General features: G+C 41.1%; 3 protein-coding genes across 5 annotated transcripts; 1 reads left to right on the forward strand and 2 right to left on the reverse strand.

The window, feature by feature from the left end:
• Window positions 1-1159: 1159 nt before the first annotated feature.
• LOC102716656 (calcium-dependent protein kinase 5) lies at window positions 1160-6564 on the forward strand. The gene is made up of 7 exons (XM_006647635.3): window positions 1160-2148; window positions 3013-3156; window positions 3254-3406; window positions 3611-3726; window positions 4008-4175; window positions 4801-5025; window positions 6080-6564. The coding sequence occupies exons 1-7, from the start codon at window positions 1425-1427 to the stop codon at window positions 6182-6184; spliced, it is 1635 nt and encodes a 544-aa protein (XP_006647698.2). The 5' UTR covers window positions 1160-1424; the 3' UTR covers window positions 6185-6564.
• Window positions 6565-12356: 5792 nt separating this feature from the next.
• LOC121053582 (RING-H2 finger protein ATL80-like) lies at window positions 12357-13340 on the reverse strand. Its single transcript, XM_040521139.1, has one exon. The coding sequence runs from the start codon at window positions 13195-13197 to the stop codon at window positions 12649-12651; it is 549 nt and encodes a 182-aa protein (XP_040377073.1). The 5' UTR covers window positions 13198-13340; the 3' UTR covers window positions 12357-12648.
• Window positions 13341-23345: 10005 nt separating this feature from the next.
• Window positions 23346-26590, reverse strand: LOC102716934 (uncharacterized protein At4g15970-like). 3 transcript variants are annotated; one of them, XR_001549554.2, is made up of 6 exons: window positions 26238-26590; window positions 25040-25405; window positions 24396-24877; window positions 24153-24256; window positions 23766-23865; window positions 23346-23677 (listed from the first exon to the last, which is right to left on the reverse strand). XR_001549554.2 is itself a non-coding variant. In XM_015833578.2 (4 exons), the coding sequence occupies exons 1-4, from the start codon at window positions 26547-26549 to the stop codon at window positions 24235-24237; spliced, it is 1182 nt and encodes a 393-aa protein (XP_015689064.1). In that variant the 5' UTR covers window positions 26550-26590; the 3' UTR covers window positions 24152-24234. The 3 variants fall into 3 exon arrangements, 1 of the variants encoding a protein (XP_015689064.1); XR_001549555.2 differs by having other exon boundaries at window positions 25040-25400; window positions 26238-26419; XM_015833578.2 differs by lacking the exons at window positions 23346-23677; window positions 23766-23865 and having other exon boundaries at window positions 24152-24256.
• Between the last annotated feature and the right edge of the window lie 369 nt (window positions 26591-26959).

Below are 26959 nucleotides of genomic sequence, written 5' to 3' on the forward strand. Positions count from 1 at the left end.
GCTCGACTCGTAATAAACTCGCTCGGTTTGACTTGGCTCGTTTTATTTTTCTAACGAGCCGAGCTAACATTTTAGCTCGTTAGAGATAACGAGCCAGCACGAGCTAGCTCGTGAGCTGCTAACGAGCTAGACCAAAGACACGCGATTTACCGGCGTTTATTGATTTCACCCCGGAATGCATATGTTCAGTACTTCATAGGTTCATCATGTGATTTGTTGGTTTAAACTTTAATATTTAGATACAACTTCATATGATTTGTGTATGTTTGAACTGAAAATTTATTTGTATAATCTATTGAAAAATTGTTTAGATTTACTTTTCATGCATAGCTCACGAGTCAGCTCGAGCTCTGTAACGAGCACACTTTTAGTTCGTTACGATAACAAGTCGAGCCGAACCAACTCGTTATTTTAAAGAGCTAGACCGAGTCGAGCTGGTTCGTTATTCATCCCTAGTCATGACGCGCAACAAAGAGGCCTGTATTTTCAACGTCCTCTGTTCGAGTGCTACTACGTATTTCAGGGCTTGTTTAGTTTACAAAAAGTTTCTGCAAACACCCATTGAAGTATTAAACATACTCTAATTACAAAACAAATTTCAGATTCCACCTGGAAACCGCGAGACGAATCTTTTGAGTCTAATTAATTCATCATTAGTACATGTTGGTTACCGTAGCACTTATGACTAATTATATTTTAATTAGGCTTAAAAGATTCGTCTCGCGATTTCCCGCATAACTGCGTAATTAGTTTTAATGTTCATGCATATTTAATGCTTTATTTAGGTGTTTAAAGATTCGATGTGATTTTTTTACGAAAAGTTTTTAGGAACTAAACGGGCCTCACTATGGGTATGCTGCACAAGGCAGCAAAATGGTAGTACTACCACCATAAAACGGTGCAGATTGCTCTGATTAAATGGAGCAATCAACGAAGGGGCAAGCAGGACCCGAAGAATCGTCGGTAGGACCATTGCAATTGGGGCATATTGCAATGTTTGCATTCATTGCTCGCCTCGCCGGTTGCACACACGCTGATCGACGACAGGGTGACAGAGAGGCAGTGGCAGCGGCAAGAAACCTTTGCCTTCGAAGCAGCAGAAGAAGCGGAGTCGCAGCGTCCGCTCTGGTTGTATGTCCGCGACGGCAGCGGCCTTCGCCTCGCTTTCCGCAAACGTGGACGCGAAGCCGTCGTGAAGCCTCCTCCTCCTCCTCCTCCCTCCTCATCCACCTGTCTTTCCCAAGCCGCTGCTCGAACGCCTCCGCTGCCGCTGCCGCTCCCGATTCCAACGCCAACCGCTGGCACAGGCGAACCCGCGGCGGTGTCGCTCCCGCTAAACCCCGCGGCGAGGCTTTTAGGTAGATGCGAGAGGAGGGGGGCGGCACCGGTCGCGGCCGCGTCGACGGCGCCCAGCGCGTGACGTGATGGGGAACACGTGCGGCATCACGCTTAGATCCAAGTACTTCGCCAGCTTCCGCGGCGCGTCGCACCGGCATGAGGCGGAGTACGCGCCCGTCGCCACCAACGCCGCCGCCGCGGACCACGACTCCCCGCACGGGAAGAAGGCCCCGGGCGGCGCGGCGGGGCCGCCGCGCGCAGCGTCGATGAAGCGCGGGGTGCCCGCCCCCGCAGAGCTGACGGCCAACGTGCTCGGCCACCCGACCCCGAGCCTCAGCGAGCACTACGCGCTCGGGCGCAAGCTCGGGCAGGGGCAGTTCGGCACCACCTACCTCTGCACCGACCTCGCCACCGGGGTGGACTACGCCTGCAAGTCCATAGCCAAGCGCAAGCTCATCACCAAGGAGGACGTCGAGGACGTCCGCCGCGAGATCCAGATCATGCACCACCTCGCGGGCCACCGGAACGTCGTCGCCATCAAGGGCGCCTACGAGGACCAGCAATACGTCCACATTGTGATGGAGCTCTGCGCCGGGGGCGAGCTGTTCGACCGCATCATACAGCGCGGGCAGTTCAGCGAGCGCAAAGCAGCCGAGCTTACGCGAATCATTGTTGGTGTTATCGAGGCGTGCCACTCGCTCGGGGTTATTCATAGGGATCTCAAACCTGAGAACTTCTTGCTGGCGAATAAAGACGATGATTTGTCACTCAAGGCCATCGATTTCGGTTTATCTGTGTTCTTCAAGCCTGGTGAGTCTCAAACCTGTGAATGCCGTGCTTGCTTTGTCACTTGCTGAGCAATCGGTGATGGTAATAGATGAAATAGTTTGGTTGGTTGAATCAATGCTACGCGTAGTTGCTTCACCGAAGCTGACAAGATATTGTATAGGAAATTAGATTTGGGAACTGAACAAGAACAGGAATTGAAAGAAATGTTCAACTGTAACATTCCAAGTTTAGTCCTTTAAAATCATGTCATTGGGGCTCAGGAATATACTATGATGCACTCTGATCATTACATACATTTACACATTATTTTTGTAGAGTTTTTCTCCCTGTTAAGATGGTAAATAAAGCCCTTGCTCTGTGTCTTTTTTGTTGCATTTCTTGTTCATAAATGAGATTCCAGTAAAATGTGGGTATTTGCACTTATTAAAAAAGTTTATGAATACTAAAGAAAACATATAAAATTACCGTCCCTAAAAAGATAAAAGTAATTAGGGGACAAATATGTAAAGGACGATTTCTGCATTGTTTGCTGCTGCCTGTTGGATGAACAATATAGAGATAGAAGATATTGAGTTGCATTGTCATACATGCTGCAGCAATAGGAGCAATCAAAATCAAATCAAGTTTCATACACTTATTTCCATCGAAATATATTCCATTTGCATGTATACTGATTTGACCTGCTGTAAAAGGCTAAAAGTGATGGTTTCATTTCAACTAATAAAAGCTGCTTTACGTATAATTCAAAGTATCATCAATTGGGAAATCCACTTCCTCAAGAGTATTTGGAATTTGATGTGCATCTTATGGAGCATTTATTGTATTGTTTTTTCAGTAATTAGTTATCTTATAAGCAATTCCTTTTGTTATTTGACTCATCCATAGGTCAAATTTTTACTGATGTTGTTGGAAGCCCATATTACGTCGCACCAGAAGTGCTGCGTAAATCTTACGGACCAGAAGCTGATGTTTGGACAGCTGGTGTGATTCTTTACATACTATTAAGTGGTGTACCACCGTTTTGGGCAGGTATGCATGACATTTTTATTGTTATCTTAAATTCATTTGGAAATTCAAACCTTATGTTTTCACTCTTCTAGCCTGACTTATACTGTATTTAATGCAGAGACACAGCAAGGGATATTTGATGCAGTGTTAAAAGGTGTAATTGATTTTGAATCTGATCCCTGGCCTGTGATTTCTGATAGTGCTAAGGATCTTATAAGAAGAATGTTGAATCCTCGCCCCAAGGAGCGACTAACAGCTCATGAAGTCCTATGTTAGTTATTTTCACCAGTACTTTATTTCCTTTCTTCAATAATTCAGTTGTTTAGTTGTATGTATTGTTCTGGTGTGTGTCTTCTATGGTGCAAATATACGTCTTGTAATAGTATACGATAACTATGTGTACTGTTTTTTTTAAACAAAGATCTGCATAACTGTTTGACAAAGATGCTGAAACATTATTTTCATACTTGGCCAGGTCATCCGTGGATTTGTGACCATGGAGTCGCTCCTGATCGACCTCTTGATCCTGCCATACTTTCTCGCATTAAGCAGTTTTCAGCAATGAATAAGTTAAAGAAGATGGCTTTACGAGTGAGTGTATTCTTTTCCGTTAGGCAATTATAGAGTTAGTCATAGCAGTCATAGTACTCAGCCTACACAAGCAGTTTGAAGTCACCTCCACTGATGTTTGCTTGCTAGAGTGTCCATTGCCTTTTCTTATTTCCTTACTTTGTGTTTTAGAACTGTTTCCTGTGTTTGTTATTATAATTTTCTTTTGTAAACTAGTTTTTCTATTCCATTTCATGACCAGTACTTATGGGGCACAATCATAAAGCTTTGTGCTGATGGAGGGTTTGCATTTGTTCTGTCAGGTAATTGCTGAAAGCCTTTCAGAGGAAGAGATTGCAGGACTGAAGGAAATGTTCAAGGCAATGGACACAGATAATAGTGGTGCAATTACATATGATGAACTCAAAGAAGGCATGAGGAAATACGGCTCAACACTAAAGGATACTGAAATTCGTGATCTTATGGACGCGGTAAGTTGATCAAAATCCAAGGTTCATGTTTAACCTTGCTGACTTAAGGATCTTTCTTGCGTGTTTTTAGATATTCTAATATCTAGCTTTAGCTTCTGTGAAGAGCCTTGAAAGTCTGCCACCTGATTCCTTGCACTGTTTCACTATGATCAGTATTCCTGGACCTATGGTCTTTTTTCATTTGAATGAACACTTCACTTGATTGAAAACTCTGAATGCCATGGATGTGCCTCCTTGGTGTTTGGACGGTTTTCATCTTAGGCAGAATTGTTGTTGGTGTGAATTAAATGAAGCAAATTATCTGTATTAGCCAATCTAGTGTATTTCATTATCTAAAAGAAACAATCTCTATCTGCAATGTGATATTCCAAAACACAAGAAAAGACATATCTTAGGCGTTCTACAGCTAGCTTATTTTCCTTGGAAACACCTGACATTTTATTTCAACGAACATAGGCAGTGAATGCCTATTCAACTTCATATCGGTTTTTGTGTGCTCCTGTAGTTTCAGTTTACTGCTCCCCATAACGGGTGAATGCTTTATGGTGTAGAGTTTATACATTTATTCCTTGGAAACTGAACTACGGGCTTACATATTTATCTATTTTTGTTTGAATAACTTTAGGCGGATGTGGACAATAGTGGAACCATTGATTATATAGAGTTCATTGCGGCTACTTTGCATCTCAATAAACTAGAGAGAGAGGAACATCTAGTGGCAGCATTTTCTTATTTCGACAAAGATGGCAGTGGTTATATTACAGTGGATGAGCTTCAGCAAGCTTGCAAAGAGCATAACATGCCAGATGCTTTTCTTGACGACGTCATTAAAGAAGCTGATCAGGATAATGTAAGTATGCTGATACATGTATGATACTGTTAATATAGTGTAACTTCTTTTCCAAAATCTTAATAAATTTTGGTCGGCATTTACCGCCCCCGCGAAAAATATTGTGCTAGCATGTATCTAGGCCTATTAGTTTTTTTATCTAATACGTGCAGGAAGGATATGTTGTATTTATTAATAATCTGTTTAAGGAACTTTAAGTAGTCACTTGTTATTGCTTGTCATAGAGCAACAATATATTACTTCTGTTCCACGGAAATTGTCCAAGCCCACCATACACACAGACAAAAGATTCAAGAAAAAGTTAAAGAAATATGGCATACCTCATATATTAACTGAACATTACAGCCAATTGGCCTCTTCGACAGCATTAAAATTGAAGTAGTGTGGAAATATTGAAATTCATATCCTCTTGATTTTCCCAACAAATTGGATATATATATTGTGAAATGGAAGTACTAACACTGCATAGACTTGCAATTTTTTCATATCAACTTATACTTTCCTATTGATACACTGTGGTGTATGAAAACATGAAGATTCATTTTGTAGAACGTGTTAATTGCTAGACCGGTGTTTTTACTTCAATACATATTGTCAACATGTTTGTGGCTGTATGCGTTGCTCCATTGATATGGTTTAGTACTACACATAAAAATTATGAAAAATTCTATGTTCTGCTAAAAATTACCATCAGAGAATGTGACTTCTACAAAACGCCATTATACAAACTTTTTGTCCCTTTTTTGCCATAGCTGTTAGGTTTGAGGTTTCCATCCATGGACCTACACTAAGTCTGCTAAAATGATCGTTTTGCCCCTAAAAAAAAGGCCTCAACTAAGACCATTTTGCAGAATTTGCAAATGAAAATATGCAAATGTTTTTGTCATTCAGTTATTTATGATGGATTTGTAAAGGTAGTCTGGGTATTTAGTATGATGGCATTTATTATTATTTAGTATGATGGTATTTAGTATGATGCCACATATATAATTTCTCAAGAGTATCTTTATGTAGCAGTGATCTAATTACACTAATTTTGCACTTTTTTCACCAGGATGGTCGCATTGACTATGGGGAATTCGTTGCCATGATGACAAAGGGCAATATGGGTGTTGGGAGGAGAACGATGAGAAACAGCTTGAATATAAGCATGAGATGAGTCGCACTATGAAGTCTGAACATCCAGTACACCTTTGAAGCTTCTTCAGTCTCCATCTCTACGGACACTGCCTGCAATTTTTTTAATGCTGTCAGCTGTAGCCTTGTAGGTGTGGGTATGTGTTTCAGGTTCAGGGGATTTTAATTGTTCATCTAATTCAACTCCTGTTGTTCTACGAAATGCACGGGGCGGAAAAGTGCCCATGCCACGCGCGAACTAGGCTGCATTGTTCATACAAGTCGTTGCCCTTGGTCCCCGCAAAAGAAAGAAAAAGAGTACTCTTCGTCCTAGGGTGTGGATTCATTTTGGTTCAATACCCTACCAATGTTTTCATAGTACATCAAATACTCGTTCTGTTCCATATTATAAAATATTTTAGTCATGACAAAATTTATCTATAATATATTTTATATGTGTCTATTACTATCCATATAAATCTAAAGAATTAAAACATCTTATAATATGAAATTTTTCTAAGGGTTGCTAACCAATGGCTTGATTCCAAACAACTGAAAAATATATTAAAGTTGCCCAAAAATTTGGGACACGTTTTGCAGCCTGTACACGCCTGAGAAGTCTCTCGCTACATAACAAACGCAGACAACAGTACACCACGCCCGCACGTTACAAGCACAGATGCCAACGTGAACCCTCTCACGCACGCTCAGGAGATGAACCCCTCAACAGTCCGGAGATGGAAATGGCATGAGAAATCCTGACCGTTTCAGTTTATTCCCGATCGTTCATTCGGTATCAGATATTTCCAGCAATAAAAAGGAAACGGCATACTTTTTCAAACAGTTTTTCGGGAAATTTTTGAATGCCCAAAATGCCTCCAATAGAGCAACCTAGAGTAGCATTTTTTTTTTCTTTCGAAAAATGACCAAAGGTCCAAAATGGTCATGGCCCATCAGTTTTGCTATGGCTAACCCTAACCCTCTAAGGCCCTAACCCAAGTAGGCATAGCTACAAGCCGCCTAGCAGCTAGCACCCAACCGCGACTGCGTTCGAAGTTGACACCGGCCGGCCATTAGTCAAATCAAAGCACGTAAAACGAGAAAATCCATTAGTATATGATTAATTAAGTATTAACTTTTGTAAACTTGAAAAATAGATTAATTTAATTTTTTTAAACAACTTTCATATACTTTTTTTAAAAAATATCATATATAACAGTTCGGGAAGCGTACGTACGAAAAACGATGAAAATATTTTAGTGCATTGTCAATTGCGAACACAGCCTGCATATACCGTGGTCCGTCCCAGTCGACACTGATGGCCGACCCCAATCCATCCTCGAGTCCCCATCGGTCGCAACTTGCTTGGGCCACTCGTGTATACCTCGCTCCCTTATTATTTATGGTATATCTTTTGATCATATCGGTTGCCAAACATATTACCACATGTCATATCGTCGAGCTTTTATCGACCGTCGAACATAAATTATTTATGGTATATCCTTGTGCGCTTAATTGATTGTGAATGACCGTGATGTATTGACACGAGTATGATTGTATGAAGCGGTATATGATCATGAACTTCTACATAAGCATGGTCGAATATGCACTATAATAGTTTATTGCTTTCGACTTATATCGATATAATTATGTTCCAAAGATTCCGTTTCCGAAATTCCAATACTACCAATATCTTTATCATTTTCGACTCACCCATTTCGGATAAAATAATATGAAAACAGAAGAGCCATATAAACCATTTTTATCCCTAACGCTAAGTATAAAAAATATTTTCTACGAACGATCTCTCTATGCAACATAACTACGTACGGAGTCAGGAAGGACCTGCTAAAGTTGTTGCTATGCACCATGCAAGCGCACACCTTTCAGAAGAGTCCCGCTATACCTACGACCCAATTGTACTACATACGTATGACTAAAACTATATAACTGTAGATTAGATAAAAGAAGATCAAGTGAGTCACTATATTTGTTGATCAATTAGATTATACGTAAGTTAAATGGTTGAGTCGTACGTATAGTAATTTCCCTTTCAGAATGCAGACCGCTCCCACGGAAGGCATCCCAGTCGGACGGTTGGACTTATAAAAGCCCGAGATCAGAAAGAAGGGGTCAAAGGATTACCGGATGTTTTACGACGTGGAGTTCAGTCGGACGGCCGAGAGGGGCGAGGCGAGGCGAGGCAGACGAGAGAGATCAGGATGCTGGCACGATCAACGCCAATTACGCCAACGGTCAACGGACGCGTGCCTGAGCCCCCATGCCGTAACGCGCCTAGCTCCGGTCCGGCGCATGGGCATGGGCAGCTGCGCGTCTGCTGCCCCCATCTCCACCTTGGCCCGATTTCCCCATTGCAAAATCATGGCCGGGCCCTTCCCTTCCTAAACCATGGCCGCGGCGGGCGGGGTCAGGGCCCAACGCGACGCACCGTCGCCCGCCCGTGCTTCCCCGCCCTCATATAATGCCCCCACCACATCCACAAATCCGTGGGCAAACCGAACAAACTCCACCACTCTCCCTCTCGGTTTCAATCGCCAACGAACACCGTACCGGTAATGCGCCCCTCCTCTCCAGTGAGGCGCGCGCGCCAACCGCCACGAGAGCGTGCGTGCGCCGTCGCGCTCTCTTCCACTGTTCCACACGAGCGCGTCCCGCCCACGCATCCATCCATCCACACGCAAATGGCGCCCGCGGGCCGCGGCGTTGACACCCACCCATCTATCCGGCGGCCAACTTGGCCTTGGACTTGTGCTCACTCGTGCGAGCGCAACGCCCACTTCCCAGCGCTTTTTGGTTGGAAAATACGCGGTGCGGCTCGACGGATCGCGCGTTGACTCCACATGATGCAGCTGGCAGCTCGTAAACGAACGGGGCCAGCGCGGCCGCATCTGCACTTGTCTCCCTCCATGGCCTCAATAATAGTATCCGCGCTGATCCATCTCCGTCAGGATCGGGGGCGAGGAGATATCGTTAACAAGTTATCAGTGAGTGATTCAAGTGCTCAGGTCAAAAGCATCTCAACGCTCATCAGCCGGTCGGTCGAGTGGTGCAGGGTTAGCTAGCTAGTAGGAGTGGCTAGCTTGACTTTTTAATGCGCCAGCACTGACCATAGGAAGAATCCTAGCAAGCATGTGCACGAATCATCTCTGCCGGTGAAGCTTCCATTCCGATCCCGTTGTCATCTTTGGAAGGAGTATCACATCAAATGTTTGGCCAGACGTCGGAAGGGATTTTTAAACACGAATAAAAAAATGAATTTCACGGCTAGTCTAGAAACCGCGAGACGAATCTTTTAAGCCTAATTAATCCGTCATTAGCACATATTGGTTACTGTAGCACTTATGGCTAATCATAGGCTAATTAGGCTCAAAAGATTGGTCTCACGATTTCTTCCATAACCGTGTAATTAGTTTTTTGGTTCATCTATGTTTAATGCTTTATTTAGGTGTCCAAAAATTCGATGTGATGTTTTTGAAAAAAAGATTTAGGAACTAAACAAGGCCTAAATTTCCACTTTGATCTTTCCTTTCATTTCCACCTGTCAGTTTCGATCGTTATCAGGATGAACTTTACCCGTCTGCAACGAAGCATCCGCCCATATTGGGGGAGGCAACAAGATTTCATTGTTAATGCCATCAGACAGACCTACTACAATTTTCCGAGATGTATTTTATGTTCATATCAGATACTAGAGGTTAGCTGAAAAGAGCAGTGTGCAGAGAAGAGGCAATCAAACCACAGATTTCATCTATTTTATTGGAAGAGGCAAAATAGCTTGAATTCCTCGCTTGTGGTTGGCCTCGGTGCCAGCCGCCAGGCAAGCCCACCTCACCTACATACCCAACGCCACTTATTTGTACACAGTAAAATATATCCATCTATAGATACAAAAAAGGTGCCACCATGCTAGCGATGAGCACACACTCATCTTATCTTTTGCATTAAACAATACTACGGATTTGACTTACAATCACAGGAAGGTGCTCGGATATTGGTTGACCCAACAACTACTGCAGCAAGTGCATGAGTTTGTGTCATTGTGTGGGCTATTTTGTTTTCTGCTTGCTGGGCACTTTACTTTTTATTAATTTCAATAACTAAACTACTGAAATGTGCATTAAGACATCAAGGCATTGCAATGCATCCATTAGTTTACATAATGCATTTGTTTCAGCCGGTCGCTCCTTCAACCAATCATGAATCTCGGTGAGGTTGTGAGTGCGGTTACTGGCTCTCTTTCTGATACAAGAGCTGACAGGGTCTCAGAGGTGGATACAGGTTGCACTGGACTCACTGGACTACGCGTACTCATCCAGTGCATCACTCTCCACTTAGGAATAATCTTACTCCCTACATTGCATGTAAAACACTCTTGCACGTTATTAACTAATCATCCCATTCCCATGTCAAGGCATATACTTAGCCTTAAGATCGTCCAAAAGGTGCTAACAACAGTGCAGGAGTGGCAACATGACTCTTCAAGTCTTCATTGTCTCTGCCCCCTCTGAAATTGTTTTTTTCTTATTGCACTTAAAAAGTGAGTGCATGTGTTTACACTTTATCAAAATAATTCAAATTCCTACAAGCGGAAAACTTCAGAAACATAGTTATTCGAAAAAGATATAATGGTATCCTAGCGGGCCATAACATGTCCACTTTAATTTTAATTTTTTTAAAATAAATCATCTAAAACTTATTTCTATATCCGAGTATTTTTTTTACTATGCCATTTTAATTGGTGTGTTGATGTTGTCATTCCAATGAAACAGTGTGACGTAGCAAGTATTTTGACATGCCACTCATGGTGGCATGGCAAGCTATTGTTGCCACGGCATATTCCCCCTGTCCTAAAATATAGCCCTTTCTAAAGCTGATTACAAGGATTAAGAAAGTGGAATGAATAGAGAAATATTGTGATTGGTTAATAAGAGAATGTAGGTGTCAAAAATTAAATGAAAAATGACTGTAATTTGTTGAAATAATGAGATAGGTGTATAAACAACTTCAATCTAGGATTAAGGATGAGTTGTACGAATAGCTTCATTTTGGGATGGACTTAGTACATAAATAGTAGTGCTTTGTAGTGTAACTGTGCAACACCATATGGCGTTTCCAAAAGGTTTACTTCTAAAACAATTTGTATGGTTTATTTTCGAAATTTAATATAAAAAAGGTTCAAAAAACGAAACAAATCATGATAATTGGACACATTTCATTAAGTTCAGCTGAGAAACACATGCTTCCTCCATTTCATTTTATAAGTTACTTCAAATTTATCACAAGTCAAACCTCTTTGAATTTGACCAAATATTATAGAAAAATATAGTAATACTTTTAAACAAAAGAAATATACATACATAAATATAATCAATAGTGGATTTAATTAAACTAATTTTGTGCCATAGATGTGGACACACTTTTTTTATAAACTTGATCAAACTTAAAAAAAATTGACTTAGGGCAAAACTAAAAATAACTTATAATATGAAATATAGGGAGTATTAATTATTTTCTTCTTGTAGGTCATCTCAACGTGAGTTTAACTTAAAAAACTAATTTCAAACAAACACACACTTGAGAAATCAAAATAAGGAAGGATCTTTCAAAGGCTTTTCTAAAAGCGAAAAGCACGTATCTGCAAATAATTGCTAAGTTATCTCATGGTCCCTGCATGTGCCCATTGTTATTGACATATTTTTCAAAATGAAAATTGCACATAAAGAGCTCATTTGGAATGCAAGATTCTTAAAGCATAGTAATAGGAAAATTACATGATTGAAGTGCTCTATGAACCAAAATACTATGGATTGAAAAAACACATAAAAACTGTAATGATCGTTTCCATCAAGGGCGGGAGAAAACAAGAATATTAGAAGAGACAAACCGACAAAGTATTTTTTTCTGAGACTAGAACTCATGTGGAACCCTCCAAAATTCTTATGTATTGAGACGTTCCGAAGTAATTTCAAAGGAATTTAGTAGAGGCATTCATTTATTCCAAAATGCCATATAGAATTTTTTTTCCGTAGGAATCTAATCCTTTAAAATTTCACTAAAAGTTCCCTCAAAATTCTTTTGTTCCAAAGGATCCCCCTGCAGACAATAAAAATTGCTACTAGCTAGTAGTAGTACAAAATTTGGATTTTGTATTGCAATTAAAGATAATTACGTGCAAATATGAATATATGTGCAAATAAGTTACAATGACCACACATTTCCCCATCAAATCGGTGCTTACATCCTGGTAACTGACCCTACCAAATGCTCACTATTGCTAGCTAAGTTACTACTCTACTGATTGGTACTCACAGGCCAAATCTAAAAAATAATTAAGCCTATGGCTAGATGAAAACCAGGAAAAGGGGAAGAAAAGAAATCAATAGAGCTTAACCAATATAAGTTTGCACATTGGTTAATGTCTAATAATGAATTCTTTTTTTCTCGCTCTCTGTCTCTTGGTTCAGGCCAGAGTTAGTGCGCAAGCCACTACGCCAAGAACGACGCTGGCCCCTCGGCGTCGCAGGCCGCCGGCGCCTTCCAGCTCCAGAGCGCCCTGATGCCGCCGGAGCGCGCGCCGCAGCGGCCGCACCGCTCGCCGGGGGGCATCTCGGTGGCGACCAGCACGCGGCGGCACGACGGGCACGACGAGTGCGCGCGCAGCCACGTGTCGATGCAGGCGGCGTGGAAGCGGTGGTCGCACTGCGGCAGCACGCGCACGGTCTCGCCGTCCTCGAACTCCACGAGGCAGATGGCGCACTCCTCCGCCTCCCCGTCGGTGATGTAGGTGATGGTCGGCAGCGAGCGGAGCACCTCCTTCTTGACGCCCTTGTTCGCCGCGGCGGCGTTGGCGGCGGCGGAGCCGGGCGCTGTCCCGGCGCCCCGTGCCCAGCGCCGCGAGCACGCGCACCGGGCGACGAGGCCGAGGCCGAGGACGCAGACGAGCGCGCAGAGCAAGCCGGCGAGGATGACGATCAGGTCCGAGTTGAGGGAGTCCTCCACCGAGCCGGAGGCCGCCTCAAGGAGCATTCTCGCCATGGCAGCCGACGCCTGGTAGGATCGAAGAAATGGCGTGATCGATCGAGTGTGCTGTGCTAGCTGCTTGAGCAGTGTGGGAGAGAGAGATATAGGCGATTTGGGCAGCGCGAGAGGCGTGTGTGGTAGTGTAGGAAGGGGTTGGTTTGCTTGCTTTATATAGAGCTCGCGCGGGGCAGTTGCTCGGCGACTTTGGTTCTTAATATGAACGAAGGAAAAAAAAAGAAGAAGAGAGAACTCAGGTTAGGCGGTAGGGCCTCTCCTTTGGGCTCCCACGCTATGGCTGAAGCAGGTTTAGAGTGGGACTGATAATGCTCTCTTTTGATAAAGTCTCAAATAGACCATTTCTTGTTTATGAAATAATACTCTATCAGTTTTACATCGTAAGATATTTATTAATTATCACTCCGTTTTATAACGTAAGATGTTTGATTTTTTTCTTGTAATGTTTGACCATTTGTCTTATTCAAAAATTATGAAAATATTATTTATTTTGCTTGTGACTTGCTTTATTATCAAAAGAACTTTAAGCACGACTTGTTATTTTTTATATTTATACTAAATTTTTAAATGAGACGAATGGTCAAATATTGCAACCGAAAAAATCAAATATCTTAGGTTATAAAATGGAGGTAGTAATATGTATATTTCATATACGTATCTAGATTTATTACCATCCATGTACGTAAATTTATGGTACGACTTAAAAAAAATCTTATAATGTAGATAGAAGAGTATGAGTAAATACATCATATAATAGCTGCACAAGAAATAGATTAAGCAAAGCAGTAAAACTAGCAGCTCCATATTTCTCAATAGCACTGTGCAATCGCGCAAGGAACCCTCCATAGTGTAATTGCATTTTTACAATGTGCTCGACTGAACAAAGCAAAAAAAGAGAGTATATTTTGCAACTTGAAATTTCATGAAGTTTAAGGGTTAAGCTTTAACTTTAAAGCCATATACTCCTATCCACTTTCTACTTTTAAACAATTCAATATTCAGTGTAATTTAAAAACCAGTAAATGATTTAAAATTGTTATAAAAGAATCATTTGCACAAGACAGATCTATAACCTGCATACCCTACTTTAATTGGTACAAGCGGACCACATAGCCACATTTTAGTGACGTATCATTCAAAGCCACTCAAATCTAAACTTAGGCCCAGAGGTTGAAACGAAGAGTCTTTTGGCGTTAATCTTTTTTTATAAGATGAATTAAACTGGCCTGTACATCTCAAGTGGATGTGTAGCGAAGATTTAAAAGTTTATATTATGCGGTTTCAAGCAAGACTTTAATGAACGCTTACTGCTAGAAAAACTTATTTTCTAGTAAGTACTAAGGCAAGCATAGGAATGGCACCAGTAGGTCAGCTTATGGTTAACTTAGGATCAATTTTGGTTCAACTAAATAAACTAATTCTCACTATAAAATAAAATATAGTTTATTTAATTGAATTATGTCTGATCCTATATTATTCTCGGGATGCCCATATCCATCCTAACACTTGTAGCTCGATTAGAGGAAACAAAATTCTAAATATTTCACTTGTCCTGTGCGTGAGCATAATAGCACAGATCAACATTCACGGAAGATCTATACAATTGGCAACTCTAATCCTTACCGCGCACAACCAGAGTGGACACGCTTTTTTGGCTCACAAAAGGTCGCGGGGAAGGGACAGATGTCCGAGGCAGGAGCCACACGAACAAGCCGGGTACAGATACTTTCGGCGTCTCCTGCTACATGTCACTCTGCCACGGCCTACATGTTCTCTCCTGCGTGCATGTTCCCAGCCTTTTTTTTGCCCCCGTTGCCCAGTGGTGGTCACGCTTCTAGCCCACCCCTCACCACCGTTCTTTTCGACATGGCGTGTGCATGGCCGCCGCGAGCCGAGACTGGAAATGCTCTCGGAAAAGCGCGCAGAAACGCCTGCCGGGTCGCAAAAACAAGCCCCGTTTTGCGACGTGAGACGCGAAAAAAAACACCGGTACGAGCAGCGACCATCGGTGAGCCCGTGAGATATTCGAGCCGGTTCCGAAAGACGATATGCGGCTGGCTTGGCTTGCCGAGAATTTCACCTTTCAGTAAGCCTCCACCGCTGCGGATGTACATGTGATCTCCTCCTGGGGCTCCTTTTGTTGTTGTAGTAGTGGTGCAAGCCCAAAAGCAGGGAGGGGAGGGCACTTCGCACATGGCAGCGGCGCCTTTCCGCAGCACGAATCACATGGGGGGTCGAGCCAACAAGCGTAAACTGACGGGTAGGTTGCGAGATATACGACTACGACACCAGCAGCACGTAGCTCATACCACGCACGGCTGCTGCTGCTCGACGTACAGGTTTCACAGACCACAGGTTGCAGGCTGTATATGCACGCACGATGGAAGTGTGTTTCACGTGTGATGTGTCTAGGGATGGCAATGGATAAATACCCATCGGGTATTGGAGGTTGTTTGGTTGATTATCGCAACTTGCCTAAGTTTACCACACCTCAAGTTAGTCAAATTTGATCAAGTTAGATGTATGTTTGGTTTGTGCCACACTTGTGACAAGATTCTATTTGTAATATACATGGCCCACATGTCAATGACACAGGAAAGTGTGGCACACTTGTCACATGCTAGCTAAAGTGTGGCTCTATTTTTGTTAGCCAAACCTTAGGCAAGTTAGCTAAAATATTGTGGCAACCTTAGACAAATTGAGTATACCATCCAAACAGCCCCTTGGTACCCCATACCCACCATTAAAATTTACACTCACCAAAATCTCCATACCCGTCACAGGTATAAAAAATTCCCCATACTCGTACCCAAGAACCTCTTGGGTAAGCCTCACCCGCGGGTCACCCATTTACCCGCCAAATTTGACATGACAATAAAAATAACACAAAATATTTTGATCCAATTATAGCAACGACAAGACATCCGCATCAGTCACACAATACCATAAATCCCATCAAGTAGTACTTAAGTAGTAATAGACAATACATAAATCCACATAATTTCATATATGGGTTAAGACTTAAATATCTAGGGTTTCATATTGGGCTAACCTAATTTCATATATAGGCCAGAATGTTCATTTGGGCTTCCGGGTATTTATTATCCCGCGAGTAAACGGGTATGGATATCATAGGAACGTTCTTATACCCGCGTACCCGTTGGGTAAAGGTATTTACCCATTTATTTACCCACTGGTAATGCATTTAGCTCATACCCGTATCTATTCCTAATAGAGTAAATACCCATCGGGTCTTGGGTCACGGGTCCCCATTGCCATCTCTAGATGTGTCGAGGTAATAGCGGATGGGTGACCTTGGGATGGATGCCACTTTTCAAGCCTAAGAACCTGTTCTTTCGAGAGGCCGGATTTGGCTGATTAGTCGCATGTAAAATGAGATATAAGTGTTAATTATTAAAAGACTTTAAAAATATATTTGTTTGATTTTTAGAACAACTCTTATGTGGAAATTTTCCATATAGAATATATTGTTTAGTAGTTTGAAAAATATGCTAGTGGATATTGAGGGGTGGATAAGCCGGTTTAGCTGTTTAGAGCAAATATAATAGAGTAATACAATTTGACTATAAATTAGTGTATTATATTTGTGCTTATATGGAAGAAGAGACAATGACAGAGAAAAAAATTGGCACATATTTATAGTTAGTTATAGCAGGAGTTATAAAAAATTGGTGCGAGAGATGTAGATCATGTAGCGGAAATTTAGCCAAATGCTCCCTTTAGTTTTTTTTATTTGACGTGGTTAACTTTTTTATATATGTTTTATCGTTAGTCTTATTCAATAAATGTGTATATATATATATTAATTATTTTGATATGATTTGATTTATTATGAAAAGAACTTTAAGAATAATTTATAGTTTAAAATATTTGCGTAAAATTTTGAATAAGATGAACGATCAAATATAAATTTAAAAGTCAACGGCATCAAATAAAAAACAAAAGAGAGTATTATATAAATCGACTACTAAGAGCAAGTTCGATAGTAGTCAATTACTAGCTCCAATTCATCTATAGTTAATCTAATAGTTAATTTATATAATAGTTACCTACAAAGCATTAATATATGGTCCCACATATCATACCCACACTGCGTCTTGAAGCACGTGCTACACGTGCTACAGTTGGCTACAAAATTAGTAGTTCACTACTCTTCTCTCTTCTCTGTTATCTCTTTAAAATATATTTATAGCTGGCTTATAACCTACTATTGCACATGCTCCAAATCAGCTATAATTGATATTATTTTTTTAACCAGTAGTAAGTTAGCTGTAGTGACTTTGCTATTGTATCTGGCCATAGCTAGCCACCGAGCCACACGATGCTTAGCCGCCTAAGTTTGGCTTTTGCAGTGCGAGCAAAAGCATAGTGGCACCTTTCGCTCGGATCGGCGTCAAGGTTGTTGTGGCTTGGCCAAGGAACACAACCACGAAACTATACAAGTGCGACACAAAAGAAAGATTTTTCACCTGAAGCACCAGTCACGCCTAATCACGCCTTTAGACAGAGCAAACTGGTTAGTCGGGTATATCCTTAGTAAGGTCAATCCTTTTGTTTTGTTTGCATTTTCCTTTTTCTGTGCAGCTCAAGAGAGGGAGACCAAACTATTAGCTATTAGCTACAAACTTACACATAATGAAACCTCCAGTATCCAAAATAATTCACTTTTCTCCTAGAGACCAGAAACCACTTTGGTTCAGTGGAGCCAGGATTTTAACTATGCAGGTTCCAAGTTAAGGTGAAAGTCCAATAGAACTAGCGGCATAGATCAAACGAATGGACAGAACAGTTCATAGATATCACGTAGATTTAGTTAAATATCTATAAACTAAAATTTATTAACATAAATTAGGGCTCTGCATGTGGATATCTTTAATTCACAACGACATACGCACGATGCACTGGCTATCAGCCTATCAGCGAAACAATGGCTGATTACTTTTGCCCGTAAATACAATTTGAATTGTTGCATGGAGCATATCCATTTGGAGCCAAAAACGAGTTGAACACAAACGGCAAAATGTTTTTTTTTAAGAAAACAACATTAGCAGTAGACATATTTTTTGCAAGGTGGACCTTAGCTCAACTGGTAAGGTTGCTAGTGGTGAAACTTGTCCACACGAGTTTAAATCTTATGTTTGCCATATGTACTTGGGTTCAAATCTTAGATTGGGCGCACGCACTCATATTTACGATTAATTATTCTTCCAATGGCAGGCAACAGAACTGTTGACAACGAAGCGTCTGTTAGGGATGGAAACAGTTGCAAAACACCTTCAACCTTTTCCATGACCATTTTTTCTCAAAAAATATATCATAAATATCAAAAAAAAAATCAAAAACAGAATTATACAAACAGAAACAAGCCGGTATTGATTAGAGGTTGATAATCGCTGTTAGAAACATTGAACTACAAAATCGCACATTTAACATAACATAATTACTTAATATAATCACTTAAATTCATTCTTTGGCCATGTACTCAAGAGGGTTTGGTTGAAAAGTTGATGATCCGATATACTATGGGGCATGGGCCAAATAAAGAGAAATACCATAGATATTGGTGTATTTAGAAATACAATAATCACTGCATCATAAAATAGTAGTTTCATCAAAATAGGGAAATTGAAAGTAAAACAACAAAATCATTTCATTTTTCACTTCCATATTTTTTTCTATTACTGTTTACACCCCTAGCGTATGTGGTGACTTTATCAAGCTCAACATATATGTGACCAGCCTCTTCGAAGGTGCTAATAGTGGTAACATGTGACGAAGCCAGTCTTCGAAAGTGCTCATAGTACGAAATATGCATGTGCATGTTCATATGGGTGAAAGTGTGTGTATGTGTTTGTACTTTATTTTGAAAAATGAAAGACATTTCTCGTGCCAAGACCATCATGGTATTTCTTCTTAGGGGCATTAAGTGGCGTTTAACAATTTGGCGTTTAACAATCTAGGACTCGTGTGTCAGAGACGTAGAATGACAAGTTGTTAAACATCAAATTGAAAAGTGGCAAATCCTTAAATATCACCTCTTCTTTTGGCATGTCCTCTCTTATTACCTACACCATCTTAAACTAGGGGATTTTCATGCATAATTTTGCACGGGAGAGTTAAATTATTTTTGATATACTACTCAACAAATAAATTGTTTCTTATATATAATTGTCTTTATTTTAAAAGTCGATTTGGATTTCATATCCAACACTTAACTTCTAAACCTCTATTCATGTTGATTTTGATTTCATGTACAACTCTTACTTTCTATTTCTACATATTTAAATTTTGTATACAATTCATAGCTTCTATTTCTACAAATGCAGTTGTACTTAATACAACTGTATCTGTATCGATCAATCTACACCATTATAATCTAAATACATCATGATTTAGAGTTCAAAAATTTATTTTCTTTATCTGACTAACATGGGAATTTCTAGCATCTAGAGCAACCATTGGTGCATCCTTTTCAAGGTGTGTTTATAATATCCAGAATAGTTTGGGTGGATCTAAATAATTCACGTGGAATTAGATTTAATATACTACTCTCTAATCATGTTTTTATAGATACTAGTGCATATAAAAGTATATCTGGATTTAATATACAACTATTGGTTTATAGATATAATGTTTGGATTTCACATACAACTCTTACATTCTATTTCCATAATTTTGGATTTTTTATATAACTCTTTACATATATTTTCATAGGTAAAGTTGTATTTTGTATACCGAGATCTAACAAATCATATTCTTCTTTTTCGTGATTAACGTGGTAATTTCCAACCTCCAAAGCAAAAGTGGTAAGTTTTTTTTTGTTGCGTCTATAATATAATAGATAGTAGATCCTAATATCCTATAGATAGCTGATGCCTTGTTATTGTACGTGCCTAGAAATGCTGGCATGGCCTCTACTTCCAACACCTTGTGCTTCACCCTGATGGTTGGGTCGCATTCTTCTCTGCCGCCAATTAGAGTCGTGCACACCGTACACAAATTGTTATCAATACCCACCAGGATTTATTCAACGAAATCTATCATCTTTCACATTGCAGGCAGGATCCACTGATTTCAGGTCAGATTCCGCTTGATAGGCACATCACGGGATGGCACACCAGCCGCCGGAAAAAGAGCTTTGAGTGAGCTTAAAGCGCGACAGGGACTCGCAGTTGCTCTTAGGGCACAAACAAACAGTCAAGTCTTTCCTGATCCCAAGTGAAAAGACGGCCGAGAAGATACCATCTCACGTGGTTGCTCTTGGGACACAAACAGTTACTACGTAACTCCTATTTTTTCGGAGCCCGCCTATTTTCACGTTCGAGACCCGCCGGAAGAACAAGAGATATACTGGAGAAGAAGAAAAATATATATAAACTGAAGCTTTTGGTGAAATGGTCTGTGCGTTCAGCTTAACACATACATCTCACAGATTGCACTGACCAAAGCTTGACACATTCAGCATGGATGGAGAATCAAAGCTGAAGGAACACTTGTCATGGTGCAGCTCCAGCTAGCAAGGTCCCGAGCATGGGACGACCATGTGTCCATGTCTTTTCAGGGTGCATATAGAATCGAAATATGTGCTAAACGAGCTTTTGAAAAAGAAGATACTAATAAGTGGATCGAAGGTGATTATGACTTGAAAAAAGGGCGCCAGAATCATACATGACAAAAGTATATAGGATAAGACCCTGTTTTTTCTGATAAGATAGGATCAGTCTATTGAGTGACTGGTACCGACGGCGATTTTTGTTTCGGCTTTCTCCAAATACGAGTGACTACTACCTAAATAAGTGAATGAATCAACGAGAAGCTTAATTTATGCTTGATATTAGGGGAATCATCAAACTTGGCCTCGGTATACCAATTTGCCAACAAAGGAGTACATGCATATCAGCGCAAGGCAATTATAGCAAAAAGGGTAAACTTCATAAAACCACGTGTATGTTGCCCATCCATTTACAGAACTACATATCTAAGGATTTGTCTCACAAAGCTATAGGTTTAGTGTATCTATTATCATAAAACTATAAGTACTTTGTCCATTATATGTAAAACTACAGATTTAAGGATGATATCACAAAACTACAGATTTAGTGATACAAGTTATCACAAAACGACATGTTTTACCATTCACCGTTACCTAACATATGGGGCCCACCTGTAGTTCAAGATGAGTCATTAATAGGTGATGGTGATCAGTAATTAAGTAGTGGATTATGCATTTCAATGTTTCTGTAATCAAGTATCTGAATCTGCACATTCAAATGTGGCAGTGAACAATCTATAGATTATAGGTGGGTCCCATATGCTTTAGGTAAACTGTGAATATAACCGGCAAAGTTATTTACATGTAGTTTTGTGACAATAGGTGTGCTAATTTTATGATTCTATGAGAAATTTTTAAACCCGTAATTTTGTGATATAATGAGCAAAATATGTAGTTTGGTGAAATTTATTCTTACAACAATAATCGGGGATAAAAGTCACTGAACCATTGCATAAGGACCTCAGGCTTCATGCATTCCAAAAGAACCCTTAACTATATTTAAGAAAATAGAAAGTCCACAGCGGACAGGACAGAATGGGCCTGACCTGAGTCTAAGGACTAAGGCATCGACGAAAACCCAGCCTATGTAATCGCACCAAGGGCGATCAGGACTCGTGTTCGAGCATGGATTTCCAGTTTTCTTTTGAACTAATCAACCAGTCCGCTAGCAGAGCCGTCCAACCGAACTAACCAGTTTCCAACTCTCGGTCTATTGTGGCTTTGCACGCCAATTCCATGACCAGTTTCCAACTCTCGGTCTGCCGTACAGCCGATAAAGCGCTTGTGTCCCTCATCATAGCTAGAGTAGATACAACCGGGCCGTACCGTGTCAACCCACATGCTGTGCAGGAGCCCAACCACAGCCCATGGCTGAGGCATGCCATGCAGGGGGCGGGGCTATCCTAGGCACGAAAATGGCCCGTGGCCCAGCCCAACCGAAAAGGGAAAATAAAGAAATGGGAGAGGAAAATATGAAAAAAAAATCTGTAAAATGGAAACCTTTTGATTCAAAATCAGAAACATTCAATTACAAACTCAAAAACGTTGTACCTTTGCACCAGAACCCATGTGATTTCAAATGAAAGTTAGCAAAACTTTTGATTCAAAATCTAAATCTTTCAACTCAAAACTAGACAACTCTATAAGCATCCTTGACTTCAGAGTTCTCCAACTGAAAATTTTCAAAATCTTTCTACCCATAATATGCATGGAGCTCACCCATATAATCTGATGAAGTAGAGGGCGTGGTGCATCATTAGCGTCCTAGTAATGAGACACGGGGCTCGTTGGTGATGACGATGAAGAGGACGCCGATGCCTTGTTGAGGACGACGAAGGTTATCGGCTTGCCGGTTCCTCATTGGGAAGAGGAAAGCAAGTAGGAGAAGGGCTAAAATGAGCCTGGGATGAGGAAGAAAAGCAACAATGGGAAATTATGGACCCTAAGCTCACTGACATTTTCCGCTGGGAGAAGGAATGATGGGGCTTGCCAGTGTCGACTTTAGGAGGGACGAGCAGTTCTTCCTAGATGCATCAAAGAAGGCGATGGGAAGCAGCAAAGAAAATGGAATGGATCTAGTGGATGGTGGGTAAAGACCAAAGAGAAAATGCATTCGCTACTTCACCATGTATCCATCCTGTTGGGCGGATATCGTGCACAGCTACCTATAATAACGGCGGCGGGCATAGCTTCAGTGTGAAGAAAAATGTGAAACCTATAATAATGGCCGAATTTCTACAAGAGAATGGGAAGAGACTATAGACAGGGGATGTAATGTGTACAGCGCCAACCAACAAATAAGACGGCTCATTGCACTTGATTTTAATAATGTGAATGACAGAGCGAGAGAAGAAGGTAGATACTACTCCCTCTATCCCACAAAAAACCAATTCTTTGGTCTTCGTGTCCAGCGTTTTAAAAAAAAATTTCAAGAAATTTTAAAAAAATTAGTCACATTTAAAGTACTATTCATGATTTATCATCTAAAAAACAAAAATATTAATCATAATTTTTTTCAAATAAGACGAAGAGTCAAACAATGTAGGTAAAAAGTGAAAGATTAATTTATTTTGGGACGGAAGGAGTACGTAAGAAAGACAGAGAAGTAGACTGGCCCTATACATATGGGACAGATTCAGGCAATCCTTTGCATTAGAGCATTGGGGGAATTCCCCGTATCTATTAACAAATTAATTTCAATCTGCTAAAATGAGAGAAAAAAATGGATGCCTAAACATTGTGCTGCACTGTGTTTTCTAAAAAACTTGCAAAAGCTGGTATTTACGTACCAATGTCCGGGTCCCAAAAGCCCTTGCCAAGGTCATGCAGCTGTGTATTTTGCGGTACTTTTCACATAGATGAAACTTCTACCAGTTTTACGCAATTTAAAATTGCATATTTGCATGGCTACAGTTCCAGATCAACAAACATGTTATAACTAAAAAAGAAATGAAAAAAGAGAACCATGCATAATCAAAGGGAGATCAGAAAGCACCTTTGCAGCTTTGCTGACACTATGTTCCCAAAGATAGATGCACAACATTACTGAAGGCATCAAATTTTGGCAAAGTTCATGATGCAGCAGTCCTTTTCTCCTGAAACATGACAGAATTGAATGTGAGTTCACTATCCAATGGCATTATTCCAGTGGGTGGCTGTGTCTCCCCATCAATTCAGACTAGATATCTAATTTAGTTTGCTACTTTTAACAGAGCTCCTGTGTAAGACTTTTTTTTAAGAGAGAGAAACCCCCTGAGTATGACTTCATTCACACTGGTGTCAGGCACAAGCTCCATCTAGCTACTAGTAACAAACTGACAACATAATATTACAATAGCTGAAGTTGGTAAAACAGATAACACAAAAAATGCAAGAAACCAACCTTCAAAGTATTTTTTTCTTTCCGGCAGTTATGTGCTCAGAAAATTGGCATGTCCAACAGTTAGCAACCCCAAAAGTATGTCTCACTGGTTAAGTAATGAAAGACTGCAAAGAGGAGACAAAATTATCAGACACATCATCAGGAGAGAGAAAACTCAGGACATGAATACCAGCTGTACTTATCACACAAAATTTTGGGGGGGAAAAGACGCATGCCAAATTAAATTCCAAGGTAGCATTGCACCTGCAATTTTGTGGTACCCTCCATGAGAATGCCGCAAATCTTTTTAAGCTTGGTGGCATAGACATATAATTGCTCCAGTCTTCCATCATGATTCTTAGATCATGAAGTTTGCTCTGTAACCCAATACAACAGTTTACATGCATAGTGCAAACGTTGTTTAAATCTCTGCTAGGTTCACAAATGCCACCAAAGTATGTAGTGCTTAGGAACTTAATTTTCAGTCCAATATCTGTAATATAAGGATCGTGCTTTATAAAGTTAAACACATCCTGATCATGATAGCCAGGATATCTCAGTCGTGAAGAATACCAAAACTTGTAGAACTCTATGCTTTGATTGTTCGACCTCACATAGTTAAATCCTCCGTTAGCTATGTTTCCCAAGTCAGTTGCATTGCCTACATAGTGATCACATGCAATCTGAAAATCTCCATCAGGGTAGAAATGTGGAAAAGGATTGCGGAACCACATGACGTCTGCATCCTGAAATGCAGATAAAAAGGTATATCAGGTGAGACAGATAAGCAAGTCTATTTCAGTTTCACATCTGCTTTTTCTTTGGAAAACAGTACATCTCTATGTGGATATAAAAGCTGAGTACTTATTCAATATAGACAGAATGAATGAACATGCAAGTAACTTTACCGAGAAAATGAAGCTGTAACCTTTTTCGAGAACTAGCCGCAAGAAATCCAACCTTTTCCACATCATCTCCAGATACCCAGAAGTCTGAAACCTCTTCTCCTGAGAAAAATCCACATCCTCAGTTGGAAGAGCGAAGCAGTATGTGTGGATCTTCATACATCTTTTGTAAGCCTTCCCATCAAATGTTATTATCACAAGATGTCTCAAAAGTGAACTAGTCCTAACACCACGGCGAAAACTGTTGATAAAAAGATCAATGACTGAGCCTGGATAAGCCCATGCAGCATTAAGCGTGGTCAATATAATGGTCTTATTATCCATAGAGGCCTCCTGCAGAACTTGCTCAAGTTTGAGGTCGCCACTGTCCTAAAGAATAAATGCAATAACAAAAATGCAGATCTATTAGCGATGCTTGATGTCTCGAATTAATGACATATAAGACAGCAGTGAAAATGCATCCACTCAGGAAAGTAGTAAGAAACTAATCAAGCTTATTTTCACAACTATATTAGTTTTCAGATTTTAATGGGAAAGAAAATAGTGCATGTTCCCTTTGTTGCATGGAATAAGAATACAAGGATTTTTCACAGGTTCCACTATAAATCATAGTGCATGTTCCCTTTGTTGCTACTTTCAGCCTACTAAATTTTGGATTACCAAAATCTTGATAAGGCAACAGACCAAACACATTATTACCATTGCTACCTACCAGATTTTGGTAATTTCAGAAGTTTACGCTCTTAAGACTCTACCAAAATTTGATAAACTTTACACCAAATGCATCCAATGCTACCAAAATTTGGTAACACCAAAATGCACCAAAAAATTGGTAGGGTTGAAAGTGACGACAAAGTGAAGATGCCCATGGTGGTAGGAATTTGGTTATTGTTTATTGCTGCAATGCCTGCTGAACTTAACGTATATGTAACTAATAGGCGATCGAATTGATTAATGGAATATCATGATCCATAACAACAGTAATAACCAAACAGGATCGATGACTAAAAATAACCTAAAATCAAAATGAGTAAATAGCGAGAGTATAAGCACGCGATTCAGTAATAACGACACATAGGAAATCTATATGCTAAGCACAGGACAGTTCCCACATCAGATAACTTGAACTGCTACAGAAAACTACAAAGGGCACATGATTAAACAGCAGGAACGAAGAGGAGGAAATGGAAGTAAAGCGCACCAGATCGTCGGCAGCAACGGGATCGCCGTCGCCGTCCTCCTCGGGAACCATAACGGCAGGGGGCGGCTGGTCCCGCTCCCACCACGGACTGCGATCCCAGCCCACCTGCACCGTCTGAACCGCATTCAACACCGCGGCGCGGTACAGCATGGCACAGGGCAGCGCCACGGCCGCAGCGAGGAGGAGCACCGCCGCGGCCTTCCGGAGAGCCGGCGCGGACAGCCTCGGCGACGGCTTCGAGTGCCCGGGGAGGTGACGGAGGGAGGTGGCGGACGGCTGTCCCCGTGCTTGGTTCGGCAACGGCCTCGCCATCGCGAGAGCGGCGGCGGCGGCAGATGACCACCACACCGAGGCGGCGGACACACGGGGAAAGGAGGGCAAGCCTTAGTGTAACGGTCGGTGAAGGCGTAAATTCATCTTTCCGTAATCCCGCCCTTAAAGCGGAGACTAAACCGCAAAGGCAGATACCGCTTATGGAGAAGAGAGGCGGACACATCTCACGTGAAGCGGAACACCCACTGCCAGATGCGCCACCGCATGCGAGGTGTCACTTGGCGAATCGCGCGCACGGTGCACACCACACCACGGCACCACCACCGCTCTACGGCTCGAGCGCCAAGTCCCCATGACTGAACGGGCCCACGCACGGCCGGTGAGGATGGCCCCACATGTCATCCACTCGTGGTACGCATCGCAAGGCAGGGACAGGACCGCAAACCGTT

This window comes from Oryza brachyantha, chromosome 2 (assembly GCF_000231095.2).
Source record: "Oryza brachyantha chromosome 2, ObraRS2, whole genome shotgun sequence".
In the NCBI taxonomy this organism is placed as follows: domain Eukaryota; kingdom Viridiplantae; phylum Streptophyta; class Magnoliopsida; order Poales; family Poaceae; genus Oryza; species Oryza brachyantha.